The 17,044-nt window shown below is 33.9% G+C and overlaps 1 protein-coding gene across 4 annotated transcripts in view; it reads right to left on the reverse strand.

Moving 5' to 3' along the window:
• GSTCD (glutathione S-transferase C-terminal domain containing) overlaps positions 1-17,044 on the reverse strand; it is a 132,476-nt gene that overhangs the window by 103,078 nt on the left and 12,354 nt on the right. For all 4 annotated transcript variants that reach the window (XM_032860458.1, XM_032860450.1, XM_032860442.1 and 1 more), the window contains exons 4-5: positions 9,101-9,352; positions 5,029-5,122 (exon numbers count right to left, since the gene is read on the reverse strand). In XM_032860458.1, the coding sequence (XP_032716349.1) occupies positions 5,029-5,122; positions 9,101-9,352 (346 nt within the window). The remainder of the gene's footprint in view (positions 1-5,028; positions 5,123-9,100; positions 9,353-17,044) is intronic.

The following is a 17,044-nucleotide window of genomic DNA, read 5'->3' on the forward strand; positions in this document are numbered from 1 at the left end:
TTCCTGAATCAATACTGATACATAGATGATAGATAGGAAAAATGTTCCTACAGTAGCATGGCAACTAATACATATAGAAGAATGTTAGAGCTGAAAAGTCCCCATTCTAAACTAACATAGGCAAGAAGTATCAAATGAATGTAAACTAGTTAGTGACATTTTGAAAACAAGACATTATGTAGTCTCAAATATCTCCCCACAAAATACTTATTAATTCAATAGAGCAAAACACTAACATTACAGTAGAAACAGTTGGCAGATACCACCTTAACCAAATGATTAAAGTTAACATCACTGGGCCCAAACTGGTGGAAGGTGCCATCTCTTATGACACACTGAGAAGGCAACAACTTCATCTCGGTGGTGTTTCTGCCAAAATGCCTAACTTGAATCTAAGCATGAGGAAACTAGACAAATAGAAACTGAGAAATGTTCTTGTAAGGGCCTATTTAGCCAGAGCGATTCCATCTCGATTAAACAGTGATTTTGTTGTTTATGCAGTAAAACTTAAACTGACCCTGACCCCCCACCCCCAGAGGAACTTACTTAGAAGCAAGTCCGGGAAACCAGTAAAATATGGTCGGCCAGTCCCCGATAACAGAGCCCAAATACAAGGAAGGGTCAGGTCAGGTGGAGATAACAGAGCCCAAATGCAAGGATGAGTCAGGCCAGGTGGAGACATCCAATTTCTATCTCCCTAAAGAATGTGGGCCCCACCTTTTGGGCGCCAATTCTGACCAAGGTGATAGGCTAGTTCAAATAGCTACTACAGGGTGAATTATAATTCGATTGGCCACCTGTGTGTGACCTAGCATGACTATGCAACTTTCTCTGTGTGTTACAATCTTAATGGCCACCTGTGTGTGGCCAGGCTCAACCACATGGCCTTTGCTCTATAAAAGTTAGTCTGTGAGGCTGGGAGGGGTCGCTCTCTCTGTAAGAGGCAGCCCCGACCAGTCAGTTTGATTCTTGATGTTTGGCGCGAAATAAAGCTTTGCTTGACCTTCACTTTGTATCAGTCTTGCTCCTTTGATCAAAGACCCTAACAGTTCTACAAAAAACTGGCCTGAAATCTTCCAAACAGTCCATCTTGAAAGACAAAGGCTAAAAAATCAATTCACATGAAAGGAGACTAAAGTGACATGATAATTAAATGAACTACAATCAACTGGACTGTGGATTAGGTAATAGTACATACTGAATTACATAGCCTGTTTTGATAATTGTACTACGGCTGTGAGAAAAGGACTAAGGAAATGTCTTTGTCCATAAAGCAGACAGTTTAGTTCTTGGAGGTAAAGTAGCGTAAAGAGGCATAATGTTTGCAACTTATTCCCAAACAGTCCATAAACTAGAATAACAGTAGTAGTAATAGTAGTAGTAGTAGTAGTAGTAGTAATGACAATAGTAATAATGATTATGTTAGTTAAATCTATATGAAACAAAAGAATTCAAAGTTGCCTGGTTTAACTAGAAATTTGAGACGTTAACTAAAAGGATCTATAGTCTCATTTTGAATGAATTCTTTTTAAAGGTTTTATTTATTTATTTGAGAGAGAGAAAATGAGGGAAAAAGAGAGAGAGCATGAGAGGGAAGAGGGGCAGAGGGAGAACCAGACTCCCTGCCGAGCAGGGAGCCCAATGCAGGACTCGATCCTGGGACTCTAGGATCATGACCTGAGCCAAAGGCAGTTGCCCCTCAATTCAAATTAATTTAATAAAAAATTATTGAGTACCTAATTCTATACTCAAAGGGCTCATGGGCCACTAGAGAAGAAAAACATGCATATATATAATTATAGTGTAAGCATATCATAAGTACCAAAAATGAAGTATAAGAAAGTACTAAGGAATGTTGAGAGGGAGTGACTAATTCTGTCTGATACATTGTACTAAGTACTTTATACATTAATTCATTGAATGTACCAACAATCTCATTAAGGTATATACAATTTTATCCCCATTTTACAGATGAGGCCATTGAGGCCCAGAGAAGTTGAGAATCTGGCCGTAGACTTTCTAGCAGTTAGGTTAGCATAGTAGTCCAGGTAAGAAACTCAGGGAGGCTGACTCTAAGGCACATGTGGAGGCTTAATGAAGAAGCAGTAATTGAGCTGATCCTTAGAAGATGAGTATAAATTCAACAGGATGGGAAGAAGAACGAATAACATTTAAGGCTGGAGGAAAATAAAAGTGAGGAATAGAAATAATAGATATGGGTCACATGAAGGAATCTGAAAAGTTCAGGGAATAGTATGTAGGATGTGGGGAGAGAAATGGGTAATAACAGAGGTTGGGAGATGAGACAAGCTTAAGAAATAAGCGTCCATCATGAGGATCAATATAGCCTTTGTTAGTAAAGAGAATGATTCGTATTATATGTATCATAATCTTGATGTAACTCAATGGATTCCACATAAGGAGTCAGCCTTTGTGACATCCAAATGAACCTAGTACTAATAAAATCGTATTACAATTCTCTCTCTTCTAAAATTACCAGAACACAAGTCATGATAACACTTTCACAGTGACCTCCACACCTGTATGTATAATAATTGCATTTCATAGCTATCCTTTTACCGTGCAATATTGAAATTGCCAGAACTGAAAACAACATCTACAAGCAAAAATTCTTCCTTAGTTTAACACAGACTATATATAAACCTTTTTTTAAGAACAGAGAATGAAACGTAAATAAATCATGTAGTTCTGCTGTTATAGCTCCTTGTTTGTCATAATATTTATGAAAACTAGGTGATCCAATTAAAGGGATATAATGAATAATATATTCCATGAACTCTGTTAGATATGCAGTTCTAACCAATAAAACGACCAGTCATGAATGCTTAATGTTAGATCTCTGAGTTGGTAGCAGATGTAATTGATTACTCAATTAATAACTGAAAATATTATTTTGGCTTCATATTAAATTAATAATGAGTAAAGCAAAACATGTGGCTCTTACAAATCTCTGTATTCATTTCTAGTAAATATAAATATTAATGAAAATCTGATTTTCATTTACTATAGTTTTAACCTGTCTAAAATCTACCATAACCAGAGTCTTGCAAGGACAATAAAAACAAACATTTAAAATTTTCAAAATGTCAGAAAATATTTAAAATTAAAACATTAACAAATTCATTAGTGACTATGTTTCATATATTTAACAAAGACCAAAAAATGAATTTAATTGTTATAAAACATCTTTGAGGCAGAGTTCTTAATTGTCTGATAAAAATCTTACTCCATTCTGGAAAAATCCTAAATTATTTGCTTGATTGACAGACTAAATTGATGAGTGAGACAGAGACAATACTTAGGAAGCATCACAGAGGAGAAGAACATCAGAAAGGCAGGCAAACAATTTCAAAGGGCATTTGGAAATCAAAAGTTTAATTTGGCATGGTATAAAACCAAAGAATAAGCAAACAATTAAAGAAGTGGAACACTGAGTAATAAAAATGCTCTCCACCTAAAAACACTTAAAATGCTATATAAAACTCAACAGTCATCTTTTGCCTACCTAAATGGATTTCGAAGAGTAAGGAAAATCCATATGGCCTTAACAAAGGGGAAAAGAACTAAAAAGTCGTGTAATAATCTTGAACTGACACCAGCTGCCAGGAGGGTATTTTGCTAATAGGGATCTAAGCTTTAATGGCAAGACAAAGAAGAGAGGCTAGTCCTGGATCCCTATCATTGTGGAGTGCTGGAACTATTATCACTACATGAAAGTAGAAACCTTGAAAAGCTGTATTCCCCATGAAAAGATGCATTAAAAAAAAAAAAAAGTCATACTCAATAGCAAAGGGTAACTTTTCTGTTTAAACCTCAGCTCCAGATGAAAAGGTTAAAGGAATCTCAAGTTGAAAACATAATGCTAACAGGCCTTAAATTCTAGTACCTTGAGATGCCTAGCATAAGTAAATATAAATCCTTACTAAAGAAATTTATTCCTAACTCATGCCCCACAAGATTCCCACAGATTTAATTAGCCCTTAAATGAATTCAAAATATATAATTACTAAATAAGACACCAAGAATGAAGTCAACAGAAAAAACAAAGAGCAAAAGTAGATCTCTGTGGACATCAGCTATTATATAACAGATACAGAATATAAAATAACTATACTTAAAAAATTACGAAGAGAGGAAATTATAACATGAGCAAGGAAAAAGTCATTATTAAAACAAACAACCCAAATAAAATTTCTAGCAATAAAAAACATAATTATTTAACTAAAAACCTAATTATAAAAATACCTTTTTCAAACAATACTTTAAACAGGGGAAAACGATTATGTACTGCTTATTAAAGGATCAAGGAATTTTTGTTAATTTTTATTAGGTGTGATTATGACATGGTAATTATTTAGAATGGCCGTATTTCTTAGATGTACATACTAGAGTATGGCTTGTTGTCTGGAATTTCCTTCAAAATACTTTGAAAGAAATAAAAAGGAATAGATTACACAATTGTAGGAAAATGTGAGAAATGTTGAATCTGAGCAATGTGTATATGTGAACTTTTTATAATAAAAATGTAAGGAAAACTTCACAGGAAATTAAAGAAACAAAACAAACATGCAAAAGGGAAAAATAAGAGAAAGAGAGAGAGACAAATCAAGAAAAACATTCTTAAGTATAGAGAACTGATGGTTACCAGAGGGAAGGAGAGTTGGGGGCGGGTTAAATAGGTGATGGGGATTAAAGAGTACACTTGTAGTGATGAGCACAGGGTGATGTATGGAATTGCTGAATCACTAAAATGTATACCTGAAACTAACATAGTACTATACGTTAACCAGCTGGAATTAAAACAAAAACTTAAAAAAAGAGAGAGAGAAATATTGGGGGGGGGGGAGAAAACTCAATGGATAGTACAATCAGAATATTAGATAAAGCCAAAGAGAGAATTAGAGAATTGGAAGATGGATCTGAAGAGGGTATTGGGACTAAGATTAAAACTTGAAGGAAGGAAAAAATAACCAAAAACAAAAAAACACACAACAACAAAAAACTCACCTTCCTTTGGGCTCGCTGCTGCAGGAAGACTATTCCAATCAAGGGTCCAAGTAGGGCAAGGGTGGGGGGAAAACATCACTTCAATGCCCTTTTCCTAGAAATAGGAAATAGGAAATAGGAAATAGACTCTTTAAAATTAATGAATTAGTAAAATCCTGTTATGTTTTAGAAGGCCAAATTTCTCTTTTATATAGTGGCAAGAAGGAAATAAATAGTAACAATCATTAGATGTTCCTCAAAATATTAAGTTACATAAGAAATACAATGTGTTTTTAGAGAGAACAATTACTTTCCTGTTTTTTTTTATACCAAGGTAACAAAAAATGCTATTTTTAAATTATTGCCCAAAACTACATGGAAATAAATATACCTACTCTTCAAAATAAATTGGGTGTCAAAAAGAAAAGTCAACCTGAAGATAAAATTTTATCAAAAAATTCCACACAGGGATAATAAAAAAACTGATTCCATATATCCATCAAGATCTGTCTTTACATATATGAAATAGTTACAGTCTAGGAGTTACATTTATAGGATGAAAAACCCCATTTCAACATAACACCCCAAAACATCATTCATACTAGAGAGGCTTGTAATGCCTCTAAAAATGGATTCTTCTGTTCTAACCAAATGGTTCCCAACATTTTAAGAAATGAGGACCACTTTTCAATGTATAAAAAAAATCTCAAGCTCCTTCCCTATGTCAAAAGTTGTATATTTATTTAACTGCAGACATACTGCATTTATGTAACTGTAGACAGTGTGTGGCATACATACAGATTCCCAGACCCCTTGTAATCACATTCTGGGTACATAGCCCACAGATAGGTATCCATAGTTCAGGTTTTTTATCTTTAGAAATATCCTATCTGAAAGAAAAATCTCCAAGAATCGATCACTAATTTGAATCAATAAGTTCATGAGATTACTTTAAAAATTATGAAAAGGAAGTAGTATAAAGTTTTTTGTTGAGGTAGAGATATCTTTATGTCTAGAGGTCTAGAGCACTTACTTGCTTCCAGAAAAATACACATGCTCTGACATCATCTACTGCTATTCTATTCTATTCCCCCTTATTCTAGCCTAGCCATACTAAACTTGCTCTCCCTCATTTCACCAAATTTAATCATACCTTAGGGTCTTTTCAAAAATACTATATATCACTCACACACCATTACATTTAAAGCATACAATTCAAAAGTTTTTATATTCACAGCTATGCCACAATGAACGCTAATTTGAAAATATTCTCATCATCTCAAAAAGAAGTCCCATATCCATTAGTAAATATACTCTCTATTTTCCCCCCTCAGCTCTTTGCCCTAGGTAACTACTAATCTACCCTCTGTCTCTATAGATTTGCTCAGGTTTTATTCACTCACTGGACCCTCTGCCTAGAATACTTTCTCCAAATCTTCAGTTTATTTAGGTCATTTGCTCAATGTCTTCACCTAGTCAGATAAGCCTCCCTCCCACCCACATAACCTCCACCCCTTTCCCCATATTACTTTTTGTTGCACTTATCATTACCTAATGTGTTAACACATTCATGTTTTTTATTTACCTCCCCCACCAGAATATAAGGCCGATGAAGGTAGTCCAATTTGTTCTTCAGATATCCCACATTCAAAATAATGACTAAACATACATTTTTTGGACTAAATGAATAAATAAATCTAAAACCTTTGGAGAATAAGGGAAATTTTAGGGGCAAGTGTATGCCAAAGAAAACAAAAGGGAGAAAAAAGTGAGATGTGAATGCTCCTAATACTTCACTACTTGATACTTCCACTTGGCACCAATTTCATTTGTCCTTATGTAATTGGCACAAAATACTGTGACTACACAAAAATTAATAGTTACTGTTACCTTCACATAATTTATTATTTTGATATAATACTAATTTTCCAAACAAATGTCAATAATTCACCAATAAGTAGCAAAAATAATGTCCTGCTAAAAAGAAACATTTATTGTATCTAATATGTACTTTCAAGTTAGAATTAAATGAAAATAGAAATTTTAACTGATTTTCAGATTTGAGCCTTTTAAAAAAATTATTAATGTAATGTCCCATTTTTTATATAATCATGAGATTTGAAATCAGAAAAGGATTGTACAAAATATCTACTGTACTCTCCTAATTTATAAATTGAGAAATGAAGACCCTTTGGTTAAACAACATACTGAAGGTCACAATGTTTGCTTAGCTACAAAGCTGGGAATAGAATCCAAGTCTCCTGGACCCTAGTAGTCTTCGTATGGGCTGCTCCCAAGCAAATGCCTGAGAGTGGCTGAGATACCATGGCAGGCCTATTCCTGAGAAACACGGAACTTTCTGACAGATGATTTAGCCTCAAGGATTCCCCACTGGCTTGCCAAAACTTTCTTAGACCTGCAATGATGTCTAAAGCTTTTCTAACCCTATCATCCTTCCTTCCCTGTCTCATGCACAGAGGTCAAACCTGCATCATAGACTGAAGGCTCTTGCAGCTGCCTCTGTCTCCCTCCCCACTTTACCTCACAGATTTCCCTCAGTAGACCTCTTGCATATCCAACCCCATCTTGGGTCTGTTTGAGGGACCTGAACTAACACATCCCCTGGAATTAAAAATTCAGGACATTTTATTTTTTATGTTATTACAAGACAGGTTATTTTTATAATTGTTAACTTTTCCTGAATTCAAATTTGTTATTGATTTCTCATTGTATATAAATATTTTTATTTTTTTTATTTTTTTTTTTAAGATTTTATTTATTTATTTGACAGACAGAGATCACAAGTAGGCACAGAGGCAGGCAGAGAGAGAGAGAAGAAGGGAAGCAGGCTCCCTGCTGAGCAGAGAGGCCGATGCGGGGCTCGATCCAGGACCCTGGGATCATGACCTGAGCCGAAGGCAGAGGCTTTAACCCACTGAGCCACCCAGGCACCCCAATATTTTTAATATGTATAAAATACAAATATTTTTCCTATTGTCATTTTATTGCTAGAAAAACAGGTAGAAAAATCTGAATCACTAATTTTCTTTCAAGACTGTGTTTAAGTATGAATTAAAAGCAGATTTTTAGTTGAAATTTTGAAAATTAGTATTTTAATGCAAAGCAAATTATTCTATTGATTATTATTTATTTAGAAAAATTCAAGATGTGAAACTGAGATCCCTACACAGTATAGTCATCTGATCAAGATTTGGACATGCCTTGGTACCTTCTTCTAAAATCAACTATAAAATCCTATTTCATTGTTTCATCACTAGACTAACAAAGCTTAAATGATGAGATAAGGGGATGATATCACTACAAAAATCTTGTGCTTTTCTAATTCACCAAACTTCCTGTTAATCACAGAACTCAAATACTTCCTAACTCAAGTAGGGAAATATAATGAATATTTTTCCAGTATGACTCAGATGAATAGCTCAAATTACTTCCTGATCTTTCCTCTATTTAAATAAATCTTTAAGTAGTTGAAGTTAAAAGCAAAACATTTTTGTAAATTGTTTAGAATTGTAGAGAAAATAAAGCCTATTGGGAAAATTTCTACAATTAGTATTATCAGAAACAAATCTTGCTGCAAAGAGAGAAAAAAAAATCCTATGTGTTACATAAAAAAGCATTAAAATAAGAAAGTAAAAACAAAATTCAAAGAACTAAAAATCTTAAATTTAGACAAAACCTTGGAAAGTAAATTGAGATATTCATTTTCATAATCTTTAACTTCAAATCATCATCTCAAAACTTAAAAACTGAGACCAAAACCTTGCAACAAAAAAATCAGGTTAAAACAATTTGACCAAATGTGATATGACCTTAGCCAATGTCTTGAATATTAAGAAAAAAAAAAGTTTTGACTCCAAAGACATATACTAATAAAAATCTTCAATTTACTATACCTCATTTATATACAAAAGATATAGAAATATTAATTAGGTAAGAGTGATATAAAAGAGTTACAAATAAAATTTAAAACAAAAATAATGTGCATAAATGATTACAAGTTGCGGTAGAATGCTCAACAACGTTATCACATGAAATTTTTCAAAGAAAATTTTCAGAAAAACATTTTAAGTACCATTAACTTGGTCATAGTGGGCCTTGGTCCTCCTATAAATGAAGCATCATTTTGCTCCTCTACACCTGCGACCTCACTTAAGTTTGAATCTTGTTTGTTTGAGGTGGTCAGCAACTCTGGTAAACGGAGAAATTGTATTCCACACTGAGAAGCTGCTGTTTTTACTCTTGGCACTTCCTGAATCCTCTGGTACCAAGCAGCCAACAGTGGAAATTCTATCAGCTTTTCAGAAAGTTTCTTGCAGATAATTACCTAGGCAGGCAAAGAACAAAACATACTATTACATACTGTCTTTTATAATAGCCATCGAGGTACCTTTACGTACCATAAAATTCACACATTTTAATTGTATGGTTCAAACAGTAAGTTTTAGCAGATTCATACGGTTATGTAACTACCACCACAATCCAGTATTAGAACACTTAAATCACACCAAAAGCTTCCATTGTGACCACCTGCAGTCAATCTCTTCTTCCCCAGTTAGTTGCAAGCAACCACTGATTTGGTTTCCATGTGATTTGCCTTCTCTAGTATTTCATATAAGTGGAATCATAAAATTTGTCTTTTTTCACTCAGCATTAAGTTTCTGAGGTTCATCATGTAGTTGCATTTATCAGTAGTTTGTTTCCTTTTTTTTCTTTTTTAAGATTTTATTTATTTATTTGACAGAAATCACCAGTAGGCAGAGAGGCAGGCAGAGAGAGAGGTGGGGGGAAGCAGGCTCCCCGCGGAGCAGAGAGCCAGATGTGGGGCTTGATCATGAGACCCTGAGATCATGACCTGAGCCGAAGGCAGAGGCTTAACGCTCTGAGCCATCCAGGCGCCCCAGTAGTTTGTTTCTTTTCATTATAAGTAGTAGTAATTGCGTGGAATAATATATTTTGCTTATCCATTTAGTAGTTGATGGACATTTGCATTGTTTTCAGTTTTTGATCATTATAAATGATATTGCTGTATGAACTCATGCATCAGTGTTTGTGCATGAATGTTCTTCATTTCTTAGGAGTAGATACTAGGAGCCAAGTTGCTAGGCTGTATGGAAATGGTATGCTTCAGTTTTAAAGAAACTGCCTAACTCCTCTCTCTGATGGTTGTACCATTTTATATCCACTAGAAAATGTCCCAGTTTCTCCAAATCTTGCCAATCACTGGTATTGTCAGTCTTTTTTATTCGAACTATTCTACTGGATGTGTGGTAGTATCTCACCATGATTTTGATTTGTATTTCCCTGTGACTAATGATGTTTAGCATCATGTACTGATTTGCCATTCAAATATCTTCTTTAGTGAAATGTTTCCCATACTTTTAATATTCATTTCACAATATATAAGTTGGGGCAACTCAACAAGAAAACAAACAACCAATTAAAAAGATGGGCAAAAGATCTGAAAAGACACCTCAGAATTATGTAGTTGGCAGTTATATATATGACAACAAAGATACACAGTTGGCAAATAAATGTATGAGAAAATATTTGTCATCTTATATCATTAAAGAATTACAAGTTACAACAAGGAGACACCATTATACACCTAACAGAAGGGTGAAAATGCAAAACCCTGACAACAGCAAAAGCTGGCAAGGATGTGGAGCAACGGGAACTCTCATTCACTGCTCGTGGGAATGCAAAATGGGACAGCCACTTTGAAAGACAGTTTGACAATTCTTACAAAGCTAAACAACTCTCACCATATGATTCAGCAATTGCACTACAAATGAGTTGAGAACTTATGCCCCTGTAAAAAGCAGCACATGGATGTCTATAGCAGTTTTATTCATAACTGCCCAAACTCGGAAGCAACCAAGATGTTCTTCAATAGATGAACGGATAAATATCCAAACCTTAAAATATTATTCAGCACTAAAAAGAAATGAACTCATCAAGCTATGAAAAGACATAGAGGAACATTAAAAGCATATTACTAAGTAAAAGAAGCCAATATGAGGGGTACATACTGTATAACTCCAAATATATGACATTCTGGAAAAGGTAAAACTATGAAGACAACAAAAGGATCAATGGTTGTCAGGGGTTAGGACAGAGGGGTAAATAGGTGGAGCACAGATTTTTAGGGAAGTAAAGCAATTCTGTATGATACAATAATGATGGATGCATATCATCCATTTGTCAAAACTCACAGAATGCATAGCCCAAAGAGTCAACCCTAATAGAAACTATGGTTTGGGTTATAGTAATGCGTTAATGGAAGTTTATGAGTTGTAATAAATGTACCAGTCTGGTGCAGAGTGTTGATGGTAGAGGAAACTGTATAGGTGGGGACAGGAGGTATCTGGGAATTCTCTGTACTTTCTGCTCAACTTTACTATAAACTTAGAATTATTGTAAACAAGTCTATCTTTTAAAGAAATTTTAAAAATCAAAATATACTATTTAAATAAGACTGACAAGGGACTAATGTCTTAGCAATAATCAAGGCCCAAAAGGTATTTGCGAATTATTTGAAGAATAATAAATATTACATATGCACAAACTAAGAATGTACTCACATACTGACTATACTACAAGCCCCCCAATATATATAAGTATATAAAATATTTTATATTATATATATTTATATATTTTATTTTTTACTTATACATTTATTATTATATTATTATATATTTTATATATATTTATATATTTACATATATACATCTAAAATGGAAAAGAATAATATTTAGAGGAAAAAGGGCAAAAAATATGAATAGATTATTCTAAGATAATAGAAATAACATGACTATATATCCTATAATTGAAAATCATTTTTGAAAATTTTATACCTTGCATTCCAGTTTCTATCATCTTTCATTGTTAGTATATTTTTATGTCCCTCTAAAAATTCTTCCTTAGTCAACTTCGTTCAAATCTAGAAACCCCTTCATTAATAACTCATGGGCAGGGCACCTGGGTGGTTCCATGGGTTAAGCCTCTGCCTTCAGCTCAGGTCATGATCTCAGGGTCCTGGGTTCGAGCCCCGCATCGGGCTCTCTGCTCAGCAGTGAGCCTACTTCCCCCTCTCTCTCTGCCTGCCTCTCTGCCTACTTGTGATCTCTCTCTGTCAGATAAATAAATAAAATCTTAAAAAAAAAAAAAACCAACAACTCATGGGCAAGAACACATTCCACTGTCCCTGACCCTCATTATATTTCAAAAGTTCTCAACGCACTAAATATAGAGAGTAAATGGGTCAATAGAGAGTAAATGGACACTGCTTAGTCAAAAACCTCAAATACTTAATATGTACTTATTTATGAACATGAGTTTAAGTGGTTAATGGGGAAAGAATTGAAATAAGTTGAAGGGTTGATTTCCTCAAAGTATGTTATGTGGTATTTTTAAATGATTATAATTTGATATCTATATAGAGTCTACAGTCACTGGTATATTTTGAGGAACCTCAGTGGAAGTTATATACTCACTAGGGAAGTGCGGGAATGAGAGAAATGGAGAGGCTGTACTCTTATTTTAATAGTGATCTGAAATTCTTTCTTTTTTTTTCCTTTTGTGAAGTCTTCTTCCTTGAATGTATGAAATCTTACACAGAATCAAATCAGTATTACCTAAAAGTAATGTAAAAAACACTCTCAGAACCATATTTTTAAAATAGGCTTGATGGAGTAAGGAGGAGATTTCACTGAAGTAAAATAGTAAAAAGATAAAAGATACAATTATAGTATTTAGAAGTGAAAAGATAACTAGAGTCAGTTAGAGGGAATTTTTTATAACACAGCACTTAAAGGAAGGCTTTTTATTCAAATTAGAAAATGTGAAGCCATTACTCCTGATTTAAATTATCTTTTTGTTTTCTCTTGGCCATATACTTTCTCCCTACCATCACCACCAAACTTAAATTTCTTTAAAAATTAGAACGTTCTTGCCTCTTTTTGAGGCACTGAATGTTGTTTCCATAGAGACAGTAATAATATCACCAACAAATTATGACTGGTGATTATGAACAAATAGATAAATAAAAAGGTCAAATCAAGAAAATCTTGACAAATATATCTAATAATAATCAGTACCAAAGCAGAAGCCAGAAAAGACAGAAAATTAATGAAAAATAAACATGCACATATATTTTAGTCTATTTTAACTGGCCTTTAAATAAGCACAAGTAATTGTAAGAGCAAGGTTTATGTCTAACTGTTTTTGCATAAAGCAAGCACTTAAAACACCACCTTACAAATAATATTCTGTTGAGTGAACAAATGATCAAGGAACTATTTATTAGCTTCAAAGAATAATCTCAATTAGTGTTTTTCAAACAACGGTTTATGAGCTGTGAGAAAGTTGTGAAATTAACATAGTTTCAAAAATGGCATAAAATGGAAAAATACCAGAGTATACAGCATGTAGTAAGGTGGGTTGCTTTATAATACATTTAATGTATACAAGATATTTGTGTAAGTATGCTCAATCACCTGTAAGATGCATTATTTACTGTGAGTTAAAGTAAAAGAGTTTGAAATATACTGTCTAAATGGTACTCTGGGAATCAGTTTATAATTCTCACCAAAATTCATTAATTCATCCTCCCTCCTTCCCTCCCCTCCTTCCTTCTTTCCTTCTTTACTGAGACAGAGAGAGAATCTTAAGCAGTCTCCGTGCCCAGCATGAACCCAAGGCAGGGCTTGATCTTATGACCCTGACATTGTGACCTGAGCTGGAATCACAAGTCTGATGCTTAAAGGACTGGGCCACCCAGGCATCCCCTTGCCAAAATTCTTAATTGCCTGGAAATAGCTTATGTGATAAGGGAACTGAGCTTAAGTCGTGATAAATTAATCAAATAAGAAATATTCTAATTTCTTCACCTTTCTTGTCCTCCTCTTGGTAGTGCTTTAGTCTTATTTGTTAAATGCATATGGCATCTTTCCTTCTACTGGAAAATAAGTTCTGATTGAGTAACAATAATTCATGTTTAAGAGAAATCAGGGAGTTTTACACCATATGACAGGTCATCCCATTTAATCAACATGCCAGGCTGCTCTGCTAATATCCAGACAGCTCAGGAGGTACTGAACCACATTCATTACACTCAAGAAGATAAATTTAAGGAAGTGGCTAATGAAAAATGGGTGAGATGCAAATTATATTTGCTCCTAAGAAATGATTTTTAAAAAACTTACCTGCCTGATAAGATCAAAATTATTATAAATATCACAGTTACTTATAGACAAGAAAATAAGATTATTTATTCTTAAACAATGATAAAAAACTGCTGCTACCAAGAGCATAAAATGAAACCCTAATGGTTTTGTAGTTAATTGTAATAAGGGTCAGCAAAACTTGCCTGGAGAGAAGCAAGATGTTACATTTATCCAAAATATCTCCTCCTCTGCATCACCTTCTATTCATTTATTATATAAAATGTTTTGTTTTTACTTTATGTCACTTTCTTAGTCATGTTTACTCTTTTGAAAATAGGTCATAACTAACAGATGTTAAGGTGAGCAGTGTAAGCAGTCAACTGGATAGAAATATAATCCCAATTTTTCATTTTTTCTTATAAATTAGAACTGGCTGGTTAAAACTGAAAACTCTTGAGGACCTAATGCATAGGAGAAGATATGGAATATACAAATTAACAACTAAATAAGTGGCATCCATACTTTGTGCCAGGCAATAGTGAGATTCCCATTTTATTCCTAATTTTACGACAACAGGGAAAGTGAAAGAGACATTTAACATCGGTACTTTTGCTTAAAAATCAATTTCTACAATAATTTTACTTAAGCAATAAATGTGTCATACTTTTTTTAAAAAACGCAATTCGAAGCATTAGAAGTTAACATGTAAAAAGTTAAATCCTAAGAGTTCAAATTACAAAAATATTTTATAAAATGGCAAATTTTGTCTTAAGGGAGTAGAATAATTTTTTAAATAGTCTTATCAAAGTATACTTGCTTACTAGTAGCAACTTAAAAATAACTATACAATTTTCTGGTATCAGGGAATATCAGGATTGTGCCTGAGTACAACTATTCATTGCTGTTTCTCCTATATGCTTGCTATAGTAACTACTAGAAGATGCTTGAAAATGACTTAAAAAATGGAAATCATAAGAGGTGTGCGTTTTAATCTATTCTTTTTAAAGTCTGTTCCTGAAACTTCCCAGAGAGGATTTTATCAGACACCTTCCATGGGTGCTATTGGGTTAACCACTAAAAAGGAAGAAAAGCATGAAGCAAGTTTAGACACAGTAACTTGGCTATTCTATCTACTATTGTTTTTGCATCTTTGGCTTTCTTCTGTTTAGCACAACTGTATATTTTCTCTAACTCTTCTAATTTTGACTTCTGGTATTCCAGACCTTAACTTTGCAAAATTGACTGTCCTTTTATATTGTTGGCCTTATTCCTATAGCCAAATATCCTTGCTCTAGGTTCGGCTCTATATTTCTGATCCCAACCTAGTAGTAACCTGAATTTCCTTCCTCATCATGAACTTGATCCTAAGTGGACCATTTGGATCACCACTCCATCACCTCAATGTGTGTTAATTAATGCAAGCATAAATGCTCTGCATCAAAGCCACTACCTGAACTCAAACAATGGCTTCATAACCAAGATGACTTAAAGGAGCAAAATAAACATAACAGAAACAATATCAACAATATCTTACTTTGGCAAAGAAAGATTAATTCCTGAAAGAAAATATGCAGATCCAAGAAAAATACAAACAGAGGAAAATACTGTTGAGAATTAGTTTACCATAAATGTCAAAAGAGGAAAAATTAATCATAGAATACATGTAATAATAAAGGCTGAGTATACAAGTTTTCCTCTATTTTAAACTAAGAACAAGGTTTTTCAGTGAGTATTAGGTAAATTTATGTAGTAGCAGTTAGTAGATGCCCCACCTGATTGAAGAGAAAAAAATATCCCTCCCAATTAAAAATACTTCAGCCTCAAGTGATCCTAATTAGGTGAATACTTTTAAATTAAGCTAAAATCAAATGCAAACTACCTGGAAATGGATGTTTGGATAATCATCTAAAATCAACTACATAGATTCATGCGAAGTTAAGCAAATAGCCCAGCACTTTGTTTTGGAAGGTGCCTGACAAAACCCATTGAATTTACATTGGTAAATCCAATTTTATATTTGTTTTGTTGCTTTTGCAAGGAGACACTCATCTTCTCTAACAGTTTTACTTTCTTTGTACCACTTGCTATTAAGTAAATATATATTATTTACTTGTTTACTTGTTCATTTCTATCCCCCCCCACTAGAATATTAACTCCATGAGGGTTGGGACCTTATTTGTTTTGTTCATCACTCTATTTCCAGTGCCTACAAGAGTACCTGCTATATACAGTAGACTTTCAACAACTTCCTCAAATGAATCAATTAGTGGATGTGCCACTTTGATTCAATTATTACAAAATTAAAAACAAACACAGTTATCCAAGAAGACCAAGATGCCATGAACACCAACAGAATTTCATAATACGTATCGAATAACTGCTGTAATGACTGAAGTTGGTAATAAAGGGGAAAGTCAGGAGTAAGAGAATTTAGAATCACTGGACTAGGAAAAAAAAAAAAGTTGATGTCTTCTCCCCATCCAGCTCTGTGGGTTCTCTACATACAACATTTAAAATACTAATCGACATCTAAACAATTCCCAAATCTGGGGCGCCTGGGTGGCTCAGTGGGTTAAAGCCTCTGCCTTTGGCTTAGGTCATGATCTCAGGGTCCTGGGATCGAGCCCCACATCGGGCTCCCTGCTCAGCAGGGAGCCTGCTTCCCTCTCTCTCTCTCTGCCTCCCTCTCTGTCTACTTGTGATCTCTCTCTGTCAAATAAATAAAATCTTAAACAATTCCCAAATCTTTTTCACATCCTTTAATTCTGAAGTTATTTTAGTTCCTAATCTTATTTTGTTTCTATTTTGGAAAAAAAAAAAAAGAAATCCTCTTTAAGAAAATGCCAATTGAT

Source organism: Lontra canadensis, unplaced genomic scaffold (genome assembly GCF_010015895.1).
Source record: "Lontra canadensis isolate GAN:19392208 unplaced genomic scaffold, GSC_riverotter_1.0 scaffold1, whole genome shotgun sequence".
Taxonomy (NCBI): domain Eukaryota; kingdom Metazoa; phylum Chordata; class Mammalia; order Carnivora; family Mustelidae; genus Lontra; species Lontra canadensis.